This window comes from Coffea eugenioides, chromosome 2, assembly GCF_003713205.1.
Source record: "Coffea eugenioides isolate CCC68of chromosome 2, Ceug_1.0, whole genome shotgun sequence".
Lineage (NCBI taxonomy): Eukaryota > Viridiplantae > Streptophyta > Magnoliopsida > Gentianales > Rubiaceae > Coffea > Coffea eugenioides.
The window spans coordinates 77,572,217-77,590,050 of NC_040036.1; the positions used below are offsets into that span (position 1 = coordinate 77,572,217).

A 17,834-nucleotide genomic window follows, 5' to 3' on the forward strand; every position below is an offset into this window, starting at 1 on the left:
CTTGTGTAATGACAATCACGATGTACAGCCTCATATGCATGGGTATGGTCCCATAAATTTGTTATGATTTAAATACGAAAATTAGGTATTTTGTATGTTACATCCATAAACTTTTTACCCTTTAAGAATTGAGTGGTTTGCCAAAAAAAAAATATATCAATTGGTTCGCCGCTTGTTTCTTGGTCCTTGTATGTTTACGGAACTCAGCTTGTGGAGAAAACTTGCAGCATATGTTGCATCTTCATGCTACTAACTGCAGAACCATTCTTGCAAGCTAGAATATTTTTTTTTATCATAAAGTGCATAAATAGATGGATGGTAGATTTATGAAAGATGCTGCAATTTGAGTCTCAACTACGAATCACATTAAGCATTTACCATGTTAGCTGCTTTTTTTTTAAAAAAAAAAAAAAAATTTATCTACCTCAACTCCCCTATTCCCTCCCTCCCCCAAACATGTCAGTCAGGTTTTAAACCCTGATCTGAACCAAGACTCAATTCAATTAAATCCGTAGCGTCTACCGATTTTGCCACATCCCCTTCCTTTTGGTTTGCCTTTTTTCTTTCCTTTATTTTATACTGAAATCGTTGAATGCACCAGATACCGATTCCTATCTTGAAAAAGTGTTTTCTTTTTTTTTTATTATTTCTTATCTATCTTCTATAGGAGACCCCCATTTGTTCCAATCCAATATGATTTTATCATTTCTGTATCCCCATTCAATACAATATAGATGACTGTATATCTTAGATATTCCTATCAGCTTTCCAATGCAATTTTGAATATTTAAACGGTCGATTAGCTGCTTATACATAGCTATGCTATTATACCTTTTTTTTTTTGTCTATTAAATCTGTGCTATGCTATTATTCTGAGAACTATAACAATCTTAATGATATATATATATATATATATATAACAATATATATATATATATATATATCCATGGTAAGCATAAAAAACTCTTATGAGTTACTTTTACTTCCATTCTTGCCAATGGATCATTTATTTGTCTCCAATAACAAAACAACAATCACTTTCTAATGCTTAGTTCTAGCCCAGCCCACGTAGTTAGATGGTCGGTTCACTGAACACTAGGTCCATTAATTTGCCCAAACATTGGGCCATATAATGCCACCTATCCTTTATCTGACAATTACTTGTTAACCCAGCTTATATATCAGCGAGCAGCCATTATAACCTGGACTACAGTGTTGGGCTTCCAGTGAATATGCCCAATATCAAGTTCATTATACTTCAAGAACTACGGTCCTGTTTGAATTGCTATTTTTAGGAGTTTTTGTAGAAAAATATACTGTAATGATTTGATATGTGCGAGATAAAAAAGATGATTAAAAAATGTATTCATAGAAAATATAAACAAATTTTTATGGAAAATCACAATCCAATTCTTGAACTATGCTCCTTCTTTATTGGGGCTCCTACTGCATAAGCCTTATTCTCAGGCTACTCAATCATGATAGATTACCGTCAGCAAATCTACGCAGAAAGTTTGCATCTGGCCCAGGATGATTTGTGCCAAATTGTGCAGTTGAATGGGAGAGCTCAATCTATGCCATTAGGGATTTGGGCATGTTTGCTGCACAAGAAATTTCAGCCCGGGCTTTGCTCTTTGCAACTTCAAATTTGGTTCACCAATTGATATAGGCTACAAAGTTTGGGTTGGTATGGATTTGGGCTTTCTCTGTATCGAGGGGTAATTATAGGAATAGATTGAAGATTATAAATATTCAAGTGGAAAAAGTTGAGGAGGTGCAATCAACGTAGCTCATACCAATGTCTCTGATAAGCACATGAAATTAACTTCCAAGAGTAGCAGGAAGATGACGGACACTGTGTGATTAAATCTTTTCCAACGCTAATGCTAAAAACTTGGTACTTGAATATTCTTTTTCTTAACATAATAAATGCAAGGGACCAAAAAAAAACCATAATAAATTGGCATCCAACAAATTTCATGCCAAACATTTCACTTTAGCAGTGAGTCTAAAATTAAATAAGGGTAAATTACATTTTACCCCCTGTGGTTTAGCGTTTTTTTATATAACCCCCCTATGGTTTCAAAAGCTATACATAACCCCCTCATGGTTTGGATTAAAGTGTCAAAGTAACGGAAATAGTTATTCGTAACGGAACTTCTAAAAATATCGAAATTACCCTTATAAATACATGACACATTAACCCCGTATGATTTTATATTTTACCATATAACCCCCTTATAGTTTAATATTTTACCATATAACCCCCTTATGGTTTTTAAAATATACACATAACCCCCCTTGGTTAATAAATAATTTTCAACTTTACATAAGGGTATTTTTGACATTTTAGGTGACTCCGTTAAGAATGATCATTCCCATCACTTTGACACTTTAATCCAAACCATGAGAGGGTTACGTATAGCTTTTGAAACTATATGGGGGTTATGTAAAAAAATGCTAAACCACAGGGGGGTAAAGTGGAATTTGCCCATTAAATAATGAACTTACGAGTGTGCCTCAAAAACACATCATAAATAGGAATGAATGGTTTTGCTGTCTTTAATTTGCTCCTTGAATTATACAAGTTGTTTTCTTTATCCATTTATATATTTATGTGACAATTTTCTAAGGGGGCTAAATAAATTGTAGAAGTTCTGAAAAAGAACATTGATGAGGAAAAAGAAATATTTAGGAGATGAAGTGGGATATATATAGCAGATATGAATAATAATAATGTTATCGTCCACGAAGAGATTAGTCTTGGTAGTTACAGAATTCTGGTGCAGACTGAGGGAGTGTACAAGAGGTGTTGAGTCAAGAATGAAGAATGACAAATTAGATATACAGAAGATGCCAGTTGCTTAATCGCTCGTGAGAATGTATTTTATCTCTAGTGAGAATAGAGCTGCAAACAGATCGAACTGCTTGCGAGCAGTTTGAGTCTTTTGGGCTCGGTCAACATTAAGTTCAACTCGAGTTCGAACTGATTAAGTCGAACTCGAATTCAAAGATATTTAACTTGCGAGTCGGCTCGATTATATATATATATATATTTATTTATTTATTTATTTATTTTAATAGTAAAATTATATATATTCATAGTATTTTATTATCTGTTAAGAAAAATTATTATTTCATTTATTTTTTAAATATAAAATAATTAATTTTTTTTAAGCTCAAACTTTACATTTTGAACTCGTCGAACTCGAATTCGAGTTCGAGTTTCATAAAACTAAATTAAGATTTGACTTAATTAAGCCAAATCTCGACTTGGTTCGACTCGTTTATATCCCTAGGTGAGAAGGAAATTCATATGCTGATATTTTGATAAATATGAACATAAATTCAGCGATAATGTATCACTTTATTTCCAAGTCCTCCGAACACGAGCAAATGTTTATTTTAGTGCAGATTCAGAAGGTGCCTCCCGTAGTCAAAAAAGAAATTCATGCATTTGGCACAGATGAGTATAAATTTTGCAACTAGATATCACTTTATTTTGAAATCCTTCAGACTCGATCAAATCTATTTACTACAGATTTTGATGGGTGCCTCCCACAGTCGTTTAATAACATCTTGTAATTAGTGTCTGTTTGATAACATAAAAAAGTGCTGAAACTGAATTCATTCAGACATTCAGATGTTTTGGGTGTTTGATAAATAAAAATTTTTCTGCTGAACTTATTAAGTGGTGCTGAATTTGTATGTATTTTTTTCAGCACAAGAATCGTAACTGAATGCTTAATTTGATAAGAATCAAGAGATTTACTTCAACTACTTTATCTTATCTACCAAATCTATCATTATTTGTTAATTACATTCAAAATCCTTATTTAATTAAACAACCTAATATTGTCTATCCAAAATCCTTATCTAATTAAATAACCTGACATTCTCTGTCTAATGGCTTTCTACTTCTATTTTCTTCCTACTTAATGATTTTTTTACAATTTCTCCATACTCCTCACATCTGTCTACTCCTTATCTTTTTTTCATCTTTCTACTATTTCATAATTTTGTCATTTTTTTCCTCCCAATTTTTTTTATTGCTACCGTACTCACCGATCTCAAATTCATTATTTCCAAGGCAAGTGACATTGATTATTTGTTGTTTTGCTTCAACATTTTTCCATTGAAGTAATTAAATTTCTATATAATTTGGTATGAATTTAAAACTTGTTTATTGCAGCTTCCTTTTGCTTATATTTGGACTTTTCTTATCAAGTTCTGATTTAAAAATATATTTGCACCGATATTTGGACTTTTCCATAATATATTTCTTCTTTTATATTACTTTAATTTAAAAATAAATATTGTCATTTTCATATTTAACAATTTTAAACTAATTAAATCATATGTTCTATTTCCTTTTTGGATTAAAAGATAGAAGGACAAAATTGTACAATTTAGCTTTTTAAGCATTAAGTTATAAATGTTTATCAAACAGTATAAATATGTTCAGCATTAAGATTCAGATATTCATATATCTCTTTTCAGTGCTTAATATTCAGCAAATTAATTGTTTCAGTATTCAGAAGAATTCAGAATTCAGAATTCAGATTCATTTTATCAAACGGAGCCTTAGACATTTAGGCATCCCTCCAGTCCCAAAAAAAAAAAAAAAAAAAAATCCCCTATTCCATGCTTGTTTTTCCTTTCTACTGTTTGATTTGATTTGATTTGTCGGAAAGAAAAAGTAACTCAAGAACTACACCCCAGATGCCAGAATATGATTGATTTCCTGTTAATCTTTCTTTCAGCTCCCTCGATAAATCAGCAGCATCATGCTCAATTTGCTGGCTAGTTTGAATAGTAATTACTATGTTAAAACAATCCAATCAAAAGAATTTCGTTAAGTACTCTTTTTCTCTTCTTATATACATGCTTGATTCTTTTTCTCTTTTCGGGTAAACTTTCGATTGTTTTACGCATACGAGGAGCACCTTTTTATTTCCTGGCCAAGTGTTAGTGGCATCATTGCTCAAGAAAGGTTAGTGTTATCCAGTTGGGTCTAAAGTTAAATCCCTTGTTAGAATGGCACAGTGGAGCAGCGGTGAATAGAATCTCGCACTATTCACCTGGCAGTACAAAGACCAAGAACGCACGGCCAAGCAGCGGTGAGTAGCAATCTGGCACTATTCACCTGGCAGTACAAAGACCAAGAACGCACGGCCAATCCTTGTCCAATAACTTGTTCGTGTTTTAATGATCGATTATGTGTCTAGCAAAGAGAGAAAAAGGGTTGCGTGGAATACAGAAACACCGATAATGTAGCAATGGTTATACTACTGAGAGAACAATCGAGTCAAATTAAAATACTTAAACTCAAACTCTTGAAAGTTGAACTCGATTTTGAGTTCGTTTTTGTTTCGCATTAGCTCCAACTTGATTTTGTTTTGTCGTACTCGAGTTCGAATTTGGACTCATGCTCATCGTAAATCTTACATACACTTACAGTGTATATACTATCACTGTTTGATTCATGACGTGTGTGTAAAAGTTGAATTTCAAATTCAAATTTTGCACAATTATCATTCATCCAACGCTGATAGTGTAACACTGTCAGTGTAGGAAAGATTAATCTTTTATATCAGTGTAGGAAAGATTAATCTTTTATATTTTACTCCTCTATAATTTTAGACAATGAATAAAATAGACATTTCATACTAATAAATAAAAAATTTAAAAATATTATATTGCTAGCCCAATTCCCGATCCCAACTGTACAATTAGTTATTTATGTATAAATTAATAGGATTAATATTTTATATACTGTCAGTATAGTGATTTTTTTTTTACACTAGTAGCTATGAATGTACGACACATATGCATGATTTAAATTTCAAATTTAAGTTCATATTATATAGCATGATCTAAACCTGTTAGTGTAAATGTAAAGAAAATTATACATTGACAATATATAAAAGAACAATTTGAATTAATAACGGTTCCAAATGCTTAAACTCAACATAGTGAGGTTACCACAATAATCTCCACTCTCCAAAGTGGAGCAATTGCTCGTTACAAATATCAAAACAGATAGCTGAATGTCTCACAGATGGGAAATGATCATCGATTTTGGTCCTTTATCTAAACATATAACCTAGTGGGAAAGATATCCGCTCTGTACTTGCAACTTCGAACGTTTGACCAGCTAGAAAAAGGGTGTAGAAGTTTCATGATACTTAGAAATGATGGGTTAACGAAAAATTCACCTGTAGATTTGACATTATTAATATGAGTAACAATGAGAATGAAGAAAATGACGTGAAAATAGTAAGTGTGTTTGCATTAGATACCTGTCACGCTTTACATATAGGAATATTTTGATTAATCCAAAATTTTTTCTAGATTTATGACATCCTCAGCTGGTCAATAGCATTGGGATAAGGTTCAACAGTATACAAAAAACACAATAAAACCTATATTTAACCTCCTTGGTCTAATTGTAAACGACATCATCTATCTGTCATCATTGACGATGTAATTGTAGAGAATCTGAACCCCAATTTACCTTTTAAGGGAAAGTTAATTAAAAATTTCTCACATTTCATCAAATAAATTTTTTTGTCTCTTACTTTTAAAATGGTAACTTTACGTCCATTACAAATCAAGTTGATAAAATTTTATGACAATTAAATTTTTCTTACCACCCTTTACCCTAAATCTATCACATAACTCATATATGGTCATTTTTTTAAGAGTAAAAAAATTAATGTCTATTTATAGTTAAAAAATAACCCGATTTATGTTTATTTTTTTCCCCTTAAAAAATAGGATATGACTTGAATTATATTCATTTTTTCTTCTAAAAAAAAGATACAACCCAATCTCTATTCATTTTTATCACTAAAAAAGTGAGATTTTAACTTTTTTGCACATAAAAAATGATTACATGTGGGTGACATGGTAATTTCAGGTTAAAATTGGTTAAAAACTTAAACTGGAACCAAAAATTGCTAACTTGAATCTGTAGGGGATGCAAAGTTGAAATTTTAAAAGTGAATGATGAAAAAATTTGATTTGATGAAATGTGGGGAATGTTTTAAACAATTTTCTCTTTTTTAAATGTATTTTCATTGTAGCATATAGATTATGGTCTATGATTAACTGCGTATTGCGGGTCAGATTAGCTCTAGGTTAGCTTTTGTGCAAAAACCATATCGAAATTGTGAATGCTCATACTGTGGTATAATTTGCAGCATTTCCACAAACTTATTATTATTAGTGGATAATCATCGACCAAAACATTTATGAGACTAACAAGAATAAGCTCAAAACGGGGGAAAATAATTCTAAGGTTCATATAATATTAGATACTAGTGGGGCAAACATATGATTTACAAGACAATAACAAGAATTCTGAAAAAGTTCAGATAACAGCTGAATTTCACCCCTCGTGCATTATTTTTGTGTATTTGTATTTCTACCAAATTGTTTTTCTCCATAGTGTGTTTGGGAAGAGATCATTTGAGATAAAATAATTTGTTTCACAAATTCCAATCACCTTTTTATCTCACATACATCACATCACAAAAAGTGTTACAGTAATTATCTCAAATAAATCATCCAAACAATATTTTATCATGGCAAAAATATTTCGTAAGGCAAGAGCTCTTGCAACTTAATGCGAGAACAATCAATCACATCAGTCTCATTTGAATTGTGATTTTTTTGCAAAAAAAATTTTACGTTTTTCATAAATATATTTCTTAATCAACTTTTGAAAAACTTCTTAATCAACTTTTTATCTCACATATATTAAATCAATATAGTAATTTTTTTTACAAAAACTCCTAAAAATAGCGATCCAAATGAGTACAAGAAACTAATCCCACTAGAGCGAATTTATCACACCGTTTAACTCACTTCAATTTCATCACATTAGGTGCCTTAATAATTAGTGCCTATAAATAGTTTAACACATATTACTACTAACATTTATCTGTATAAAAGTGTACTTGACATGTTTCCAAGACTCTACTTAGGGAACATCAGTCGCGTGACCATGATCTTTTAAACCCCTTTATTCAAAAATAAGCATCCTTTGTTCCTAATTTCTGCAATTGTGGTTCAAATATCACTCACCTTCTGGTCTGTTTGGATTGTAAGTTATTTGGGATTATTTGGGATATTTTTACTGTAGCACTTTTTTGTGATGTGAAGGTTTGTTTGGATTGCTTCATATTTCCCCAATTTTATTTGCTTACATCATCTTTACAATTTTCAATACACCTTTTTATCTTCCCAATATCTTTTTATCGCACATATATCTTCTCACATATGATATATGTGAGATAAAAAGATATTGGGAAGATAAAAAGGTGTATTGAAAATTGTAAAGATGATGTAAGCAAATAAAATTGGGGAAATATGAAGCAATCCAAACAAACCTTCACATCACAAAAAGTGCTACAGTAAAAATATCCCAAATAACTTACAATCCAAACAGACCAGAAGGTGAGTGATATTTGAACCACAATTGCAGAAATTAGGAACAAAGGATGCTTATTTTTGAATAAAGGGGCTTAAAAGAGATCTAACTACCCTCTTATTAATTAATTTTCCATGTTCTTTCTTTTCCCCATGCCAAAAAAGTCGCACAGATGACATCAAGGAAAGATTGATTCAAAGTCTTAAACTAACCGCGAGTCAGTCCAGTCAAAATGGTAGACAAACGCCCCCGAATATTCCGCTGGCATAAATAATTGTCTGAAATCCCCACTTTCTCGTAATTCCCTTCGCGCGCCATACCCATTTCTGTCATTTCATAAATCCCAATAACTAACCCCCTCGCCCTTGGATTCCTCCCCGATCTTTGATGGACGGTTCAAAGGTCCAAGTTTGACCGCAAGTACGAAAACGAGGGATGGTTGGAATGATTGGCCTCTGTTCTATGACTTTGACCATTGGAAAAGGCGACGCCCCATGCTGATCTTGATTTGAATATAGCTTTCTCTATTTCAATTTTGGGTACACATTAATGAATAATTTAAATGGATGCCCATTTCACTTTTCACGGAGTTGTGTTTGGAGTTTGGACATAAAATTTATTTTAAAAATATTTTATTTTACTTGCATCATAAATATATTTATATATTTGATAATTAATTTCAATATTTATTTTAGTTGGGTTTAAATTTTAACATGTTCAGATATGTTTGATAACAAAAAGTAGAACATATGAATTAATTAGTCAGTATCGAATTTTCTAAATTAAACTTGTTTCAAAAAGTAGTTATTTACTTATCATTTAGTGTGATATACATTAAAATGCATCATATTTAGTACTTAATAATTCAATAGTTTTACGGGCTGAGATTTCAAATTTTAATTTTATCGAACCTATCCTAAGTATGACGAGTATTTACCCTATTTTATTTTCCTGCAGTTGAGAACATTTGTTGAAAATTAAACTCTTAAAAACAAAAACATGGATGCAATACTTTTAATAAATTGGAAAATTATTTTAATTTAATTTGTTACATTGACGAGATTAGATACATGTTATACAATCTCTATTTAAATTCAAAATTTACCTTTTTTTATTTGCAAGTGTGACGCTGATTTACGCATGTTAGTACAGTTGCATAAATGATTAATTTTAAATTCCTGCACACCATAAGTTTATAATTTAGATTCACTAATAAATATTTTATTAGATTTGAATTTTAATAAAAATTAAATGATTATTTTTTTAACAGCAACAAGTTTTATTTCAAAGTATATGATCGAATTCAAACGGTCCGGTACATCGAGTCAAACAATCCTAACAACGAACCAAACATATTTTAGGAAATTTGTTATAATTAAAAGAATACTAAAATATCTGTTAATACAATTCTACTACTACTATTATTGTTTTTTTTTTCTTTAAAATTGTCTCTCTCTTTCTCTCTCGTTCTGTTTCTCCGTTGAATTCAACTGAAAGCAGGAAAGAGAGAGAGAGAGGGAGGCAGGAAACCTTTTCCTTTCCTTTCCCTTTCTTTTTCCTTTTCTCATTTTCTTCGGTTTCCCTCTCTCTCTCTCTCCCTCCCTCCCTTTTTACTTTTCATCATTGTTTGTTGAAGAAAGACTTTCATTTGCATTGGAGAGGTGGAGAAAGAGAGAAAATACAAGGCTAATTGAGAGGGAAAGAGGAAACAGAAGGCTAACCTTTCCGCTCTTTGGATTTTGGGGTTCAATTGATTCTGAGGCGGAGAAGAGGAAGAATAAGAAATCGGAAATGAATGTGATGCGTCGGCTTAAGAGCATTGCTTCTGGCCGCTCCTCTGTTTCAGATCCTGTAATTTTCTCATTTTTTTTTCTCTCTTCTTTATTTGCTTGTTGGTTTGGGAAAGTTTTGAGGAAGTTGTCATAGTTTTTTTTTTCTTTTTCCTTACTTCTGATGTGGGTTTTCTTGGCTGTGCTAAAATATGAAAGTTTGGATTGTTTTTGTTAATTTCATTGGGATTTTGCTGGGATTTTGATCATAGGAAGAATTCTTCTGAGCTATGCAATTCTGGAGCTTTGCCGTCGTTTATGCATTTCCTTTTTTTGTTCCATTTTGCGTGTGTGTGTGTGTTTTTTTTTTTAAGACAATATTTTAGGAGTGTTTTACTATGTCTTTTAGAGGTTTTTGTTATCGATGTTTTGAAAATACTCAGTCTTTTAGGTTCTTTGTTGGTTTATGTTAATTCTTTATAGCTAAAGATGCTCTCTTTTTTCCTTTTGGCATGTGTTCTTGCAAACATTGTTCTGTCATGAGCAGAGAGAGAGAGAGAGGAAAAGGGGTGGGGGGAGGGGAGATTTTTAAGTTGTTGTGTGACATTGGGTTTAGCAGTTGTCTGGATAGGAGTATCAATATACTGTTCTTGTTTCTGGCTTTTGTATACAATATACTTGGGTTGTGATATATAGCATCAAATAACTTCTGTGATACGGAGGAGGTAGTCCTGTTTATGCTTGTAAGAAGTTTTTTAAACAAAAAGAAAATTTTTTGGATATGTTGGTGTTGGTGCTGGTTGACATTTTCTTTTTTGTCTTTTTTTCTTGGGTTATGTAACTTTTGTTCTGGAATATGGTAATGGCTAGAATGTAATCTTTTTATCCTCCCCAGTGATGTCCTGTTTAATCGTTGTCTCTTAGATTTCTGGTTTCATGTTCGTACAGAAAGTGGTGAAATTGTTGTCTTAGATTTGCAATCAATAACTGGTTGTGATTGCCGAAGTGGTGGTCACGTTCGGGGGTTAAACCATTGCTTTTAGTGTTTAAACATGACAAGCTGCAGACAACTCAACAACTATATCTTCACCCATTATTGGGTATGGATGTGGTACATTCTCTTCTTCTATCTTCCCTGTGTTTCTGAGACAAAGTTGCATTTGTTTTTTGAAGTCTGGAGATTCTGGAATAAAGAGAGTAAAAATTGAACAAGAGGCAGATTGGAGGGTTGGTCTTGAATCAGAGTCAGTTGAGAAATGTACAACTGCTTCAGAACAAAATATGGCATCAACATCTGCAGAACCTGCTGCTAGCACATCTAAAGTTGTGGCTAGGCCTGTAAAATCGGGCTATGAAGAACTTCCAAGAGAAATGCATGACATGAAAATTAGAGATGATAAATCTGATACCCATGAGGACACTATGAAGGTTAATACTAATTTTTTGTCTTTGTCTTTTTAATGGTTCAAAGGAATTATGTTCAGCACATTGCAGTTTCTGAATAATTCAAAATGCATTTTTAGGGTCTCTAACTACTGATTTGCATCCATGCAGGATATGGAGCCTGCTATTGTTAGTGGCAACGGAACAGAAACAGGCCAAATAATTGTGACTACAGCAGGTGGTCGAAATGGAGAAGAAAAACAGGTGAATTTATTTTCCTGGTTGAAAATTACCCAATCATGTGCTTTGCACTTTTGATTTTACCTTTACTTTTCAATGCCAAGGACTGATTGGCATGGAGCAGCACGCATAAGTGCTTTTATTTCTAGTTTTGGCCATGTTTACATGTCAAGAAATATTTTTGTTTTTTGTACCAGACATTGTCATACATGGCTGAGAGGGTGGTTGGCACTGGTTCATTTGGAGTTGTCTTCCAGGTACTAGAATGAATTGTTCATGTAGAATGTATACTGATGTTTGGTTTCTGCCTTGATAAATCTTCTGTCGCATTGTCCTTATCAGTTGGCTTTCTTTTCTTGGCCCCTTTATTGTTTTGCGATCTAGGCCAAGTGCCTGGAAACAGGTCATTCTGTTGCCATAAAGAAAGTGCTGCAAGATAGGAGATATAAGAATAGAGAACTGCAAATAATGCGCTTGCTTGACAATCCTAATGTAGTGCAAATGAAGCACTGCTTCTACTCTACAACTGAAAAGAATGAAGTGTACCTTAACCTTGTGCTGGAGTATGTTTCTGAGACCGTCTACCGAGTTTCAAGACACTATAGCAGAATGAATCATCACATGCCGACTATATATGTTCAGCTGTATACATACCAGGTCAGTTTGACTGCTCTAGGTTCTTTTCTTGTTGGATGGAAGTCTTGGTGGTGTAGTGAGAAGGGATGTTGGCTAGTTATTCCCTTCTGAAGACACATTTGGTGACAATTTCTTGCTTTTTTCAGATTTGTCGTGCGCTCAATTACTTACACAGTGTAATTGGTGTATGCCACCGGGATATTAAACCTCAAAATCTATTGGTGAGCTTTTATTTTTATCTCCTCTTTAAAGCTAGTATTAATCTAGATGGGGGGCTTTTATTTTTATCTCCTCTTTAAAGCTAGTATTAATCTAGATGGGGGTCATTTAATTCAATAGTCTTCATTTGTTGGTGAAATTGTAGTAACATCTTGCTTAGAACTGTGCAATAGCACTTGTTTTCCCCTCATGTTTTGTGCAGAGTACTCTGACTGGTTTGTGTTCTAAATTCTTATCCAACCAAGTATAGAACATGATTAGCAGTTTTGAGGATTTAGTACCTCATGTATTCAGGAGTTTATATCTTTGCACGGCCTAGGTGATAGACATGGGTTTAAACTCTCTAATTTGTTTCTTTCATATTGCTATTTTAAACTCGGAACTTTGAAGTTTGATAATGAAAACCATACTGCAGGTCAATCCCCATACTCATCAGCTGAAGATATGTGATTTTGGAAGTGCAAAGATGTTGGTATGTTGTGCTTCTCCTGATATTTTGGCACCTATTTCTTGTTCTCATTTAGCCTCTTTTAAGCTGTTCAAAAGAAGCAGTTCAAATTTTTGAAGAGGTAGTTTGTCTTGAAATCAAAAGCTGTTTTCCAGAGGTACCTCGGGGCTGTTTCTCAGAATTGACCTCTTCCAGCATAAAAGAAACTATTGGGAACCCAAAAGCTAAAAGAACATCTCAAAGCATCGTTTAAGTTTACAATTAGCTGGAATTAGTTGATGTTAAGTAATCAAGAATTGGCCCTTTATCATATACTGTTCGCTAAGACTGCATTTCATTTTGCAGGTGCCTGGTGAACCAAATATATCTTATATATGCTCTCGTTACTATAGAGCTCCAGAGTTGATATTTGGGGCAACTGAGTATACTACTGCAATTGACATGTGGTCTGTTGGTTGTGTAATGGCTGAACTGCTTCTGGGACAGGTTTGTGAATATATTGATATTTTTCCTAAAACTTTTTTGTGAACCTAGTCTTTAATTTATCTTCTTGTGATTTTTTTTTTAACGCCAACATGTAGCAGCTTTTTCATGGTGTCCCTTCGATGTTGAATTGAGTGTGTATTTTCTGCTTCCATGATACTGGATAGGTAGCTAAGTAACTTCTTGTGTCTAAGTTACTACTTTCATTACTAGGCTTTATGCGTTCAAGATACATGCTTCATTATAAACACGTGCTTTTAATTACATGTGGTTGCTTTTTATAGCATGCCATACATTATTAAAATTATAGAAGTAGGTATCGAAGGCATATGGATTTATGAAATGTCTACTATTGGTATGTAACTATCTTTTCTCCTTTTGTTGTTCCCTACCTTTAAATGCGTGCCTCCTATGCTTGAATTGTATATGACTTGGCTTAGAATTTTTGGAGAACCTGTTTTGGGGTTTTTTCAGATATTTTTTTTTGTCAAATTCAATGTATTATGCTATCATTTTTCAAGTGGACAATTTAGGAAAGTTAAGCCTGATGTACCAGAACTGCTTATGTGCAGCCTCTCTTTCCCGGAGAAAGTGGTGTTGATCAGCTTGTGGAAATCATAAAGGTACATAAGACTATTTTCGGTCTTATTGTTTTGAATAGAATCACTCTTTCTTGTGTTGTAATTGCTTTCATTCTGTGATTTCAGATACTGGGAACCCCAACAAGGGAGGAAATTAAGTGCATGAATCCAAACTATAGTGAATTTAAGTTTCCTCAGATCAAAGCCCATCCGTGGTACAAGGTTAGTTTGAGATCTATATGGATGATGACTCCTCACTGTCCATATTTTTATTTCTTCAATTCCCAATTGCTTCAGTTGGGCTTATCTTAGATCTATGCAATGTGAATTATTTGTGTTACATTTGAAAGCCATCCAGCTCTCTAGAGACAAACGGAAAGGAAAATCTGAAATTTAGTTCTGTTCTCTAGGTGTTTCACAAAAGAATGCCTGCAGAAGCAGTGGATTTAGTTTCAAGGCTGCTTCAGTATTCACCGTCTCTTCGCTGCACTGCTGTAAGTACTTGAGTACCATGTCATGGCAACACACTTTTTCAGTCTTTTTTATTTTGGGCATGTACGATGTTGATTGGGATGTGTTTGAAGTCTTGACATTTACTCATCTTGATTGGGCTTCATGCTATTATATGATACTGAGGCCAAGTATGTTTATGTCATGGGATCAATGGTTGCTTAAGCTTCAACTATGTATATTCACCTATCTACCCTTTCCTTTACTTAGGGAAGTACTTAGTGCAGTGATGCTCTGGCTTCCTTTAGAAGTTTTATGAGTACGCTAAATTGTGTCATTCTTGGTCCCATCAAGATATCCCTGCTTTTGATGAATCCCTGGAATTGCTACCAATTTTTAGACGTCTCAAGCTCGTAATATTAGCTCTTGATTTGCGTAGTGCTGTTTGGAGAACAGTGCACCATGAAATTCATAGAGTTTTCTGAGATATTTATCTAGTTTTGATTATTTTTGTTGTGTTCAGTTGGAGGCGTGTGCACACCCTTTCTTTGATAGTTTGAGAGACCCAAATGCCTGCTTACCAAATGGGAGAGCCCTACCTCCATTGTTTGACTTCACACCTCAAGGTGAGTACAGTTCTTGGTTTGGTTTTCTAGCTCTTTATTAGCTCAGTGCTGTAATAGGATTATGCTGGTACTCTTTGCAGAGCTCTCTGGTGCATCTACTGAATTACGAGATCGTCTTATTCCGTCACATGCTAGGCAATGAGTGTTTTTGGACTGCGGCTGTCCGTAGGCTTTGTAAATGGGTTTTTGGATGCTTACTTGCTCATGCAGGGGTTAGTCCCCGGCTTAGTAAAACTGTCCCAACTTCGGCGGCTTGTGGAGTATTTATGTGGAAGGAGTGTATTAAAGTCTAATTGACCATATGTTTGGTTTTCGACGGAGGTGCTGACCAAGTTCTTCATGGACTCGGCTATGGGAATTACTAGATCATCTATAGTTTAAACAGCACACATGGTTTGATGCCTCAGCTGTGATTAGATGAGGAGAGTTTTCCCTGTTTGTTATCATGTTGTAGCAATGTCTAGTTCGTCTGCGTTCATGGGTAAGAGTGGTTGCACACGAACTGGAATTACCTTGTTAATGTAGGATATATGCTGAATGTAATTTGTTTCGTCTACCTATCAGTCTCTTGTTCTTTGTTACTGTTTTGGTTTTGGGCTTTTTGGTTTTGGTGGAGTGGAAAGAATTGGAAGGGAAAGATTTGGAGAAAGTATCATAATCACTTCGTAAGAGAACCTGTGAAACTGATATATTCAGAGCTGTGAAGGATAAAACATGACCCAAATAAAAAAAAAGGGTTAAATGCAAAAACCCCCACAAACTATATACCCAGTTGCAGTTTACCCCCTAAACTATAATTATAGGCATTTTGCCCCCTTGAATGATATGTTTGGACAATACTACCCCTACTACCTTAAATCCTTTTTTTTCCCTCTATTAGCTTTTTCATTTTTTTCCTTTTATTTTCTTTTTGTTCTCCTTCCCTCTTGGAACTAGCCAGCATCTCTCTCCGATGTGAAAAGACTTACATAAAAAATTTTAATATTATTTAAACTGCTTTTTAATTTGTTTATTTGTTAAATTCATTCTTAATAATTTGTCATAAACTCTTTGTTATTACATGTAGCTTATATTGTAAAGTGTATTAATCTAGTAATTCAACAATTTAAGTACCTATAAACTAATTAAGAGTTCACAGTTACTCAACTACTTATAATAAAAGTAACATTATATATCACATAAAAAAGAAAAGTTAGCAATTGTTATTTGTAGTGAAATAAAAAATAAGAATAAACAACAATAGTAGTTCATCTTTTTTGCTATTGATACTACTAATAATTGATTAATCAATTTCTCTATTTTGTTATTATATATTTGAAAAGTTCAATTTCTTAAATGACATTGACTTCAACATTTGGAAAAAAAATCTTGTATTCCATAGATTTTTTTTTTTATAAAATATTGACATACGAAATTAAGAAATAAACAAATTTTGACTAATCTAGTCTACTTATTTAAACAATGTTTAAAGAAAAAAAAGGAAGAATTTAAAAAGAAAATGATAGGGAAAAAAGAAAAATAACAATGCTTAAAATAAAAGGGGTAGATTTGTCCAAACATATCATTCAAGGGGGCAAAATGCCTATTATTATAGTTTAGGAGGTAAACTGCAACTCAACATATAGTTTGTGGGGGTTTTTTGCATTTAACCCTAAACAAAACAAAGACGTGAAGGGAAGAGGTAATCAAGTTTGAAATGAGGATTGTATTACCGAAGTATAATTGCAGAGGAGATGATGAGTTTGCTCATTCGAGGAAGTAGATGTTGACTCGGGGCTGAAAAATGAACCCTAAACCTATTGGATTCTCAAATTGAGTTTGGCTTTGGCTTTGGCTTGTTAAGAGCTTGTTCAAACTCGATTTACTAATTATTTAAATCAAATTTAAGCAGTATTATATGTTCGATAACATTCAAATTCAATAAAAAAACTCATTCAATTTGGTTCGGCAAATAACCAAGTCAAATTTGAACAAAATTTCAAATTCATTAAAATAATCAAACAATGTTGAAAATTAAGGTATTCAACTTGATTAGATTCTTTTGTACCCCTATTCGACTCTTTAGTACGAGTATTTTGCAAGAGTGGCAGTTGGTGATTGCAGGATTGCAAATTTGCAATCTCTAGACCACCATTTGATGCTTCAAGATGCTTTTCCAAATTAACTAAATTCTTGCCCACAAAAAAAAAAAAAAAAACTTTTAACTATTGTTCTCTGGGAGCTCTTTAGTCAAACCCTACATCTTTTTAGTCTACAACTTTTTCAAGACAATACACTTCACATATTTTTGAAACATTAATTGTCTATAGAATCTAATAAATTACTACTATCAGTCAGTAGCCTATACTGTTTCCTTAATTAAACCCTACACTAATGATGCTTTTCATTCTCAACACGTAATGAAACATCATACTTGTGAATTTTCTGGCATTTTTAATGTTTAATGTGAGGGTTGACTTTATTTGATCCTCCTAATAATTTTTTTCCACTCAACTACATTTTGCTTCTTGACCTATCCAAATTACATACGGTCTTAATGCCGGTGGTTAGCCCCTCCAAATA

At 33.1% G+C, this 17,834-nt stretch overlaps 1 protein-coding gene across 1 annotated transcript; it reads left to right on the forward strand.

Annotated features, from left to right (window-relative positions):
• Positions 1-9,982: 9,982 nt before the first annotated feature.
• Positions 9,983-15,853, forward strand: LOC113761644 (shaggy-related protein kinase epsilon-like). Its single transcript, XM_027304717.1, has 13 exons — positions 9,983-10,288; positions 11,380-11,634; positions 11,761-11,853; positions 12,027-12,086; positions 12,214-12,486; positions 12,612-12,686; positions 13,100-13,156; positions 13,478-13,618; positions 14,188-14,238; positions 14,323-14,418; positions 14,607-14,690; positions 15,170-15,272; positions 15,353-15,853. The coding sequence occupies exons 1-13, from the start codon at positions 10,229-10,231 to the stop codon at positions 15,412-15,414; spliced, it is 1,410 nt and encodes a 469-aa protein (XP_027160518.1). The 5' UTR covers positions 9,983-10,228; the 3' UTR covers positions 15,415-15,853.
• The last annotated feature ends 1,981 nt before the right edge of the window (positions 15,854-17,834 follow it).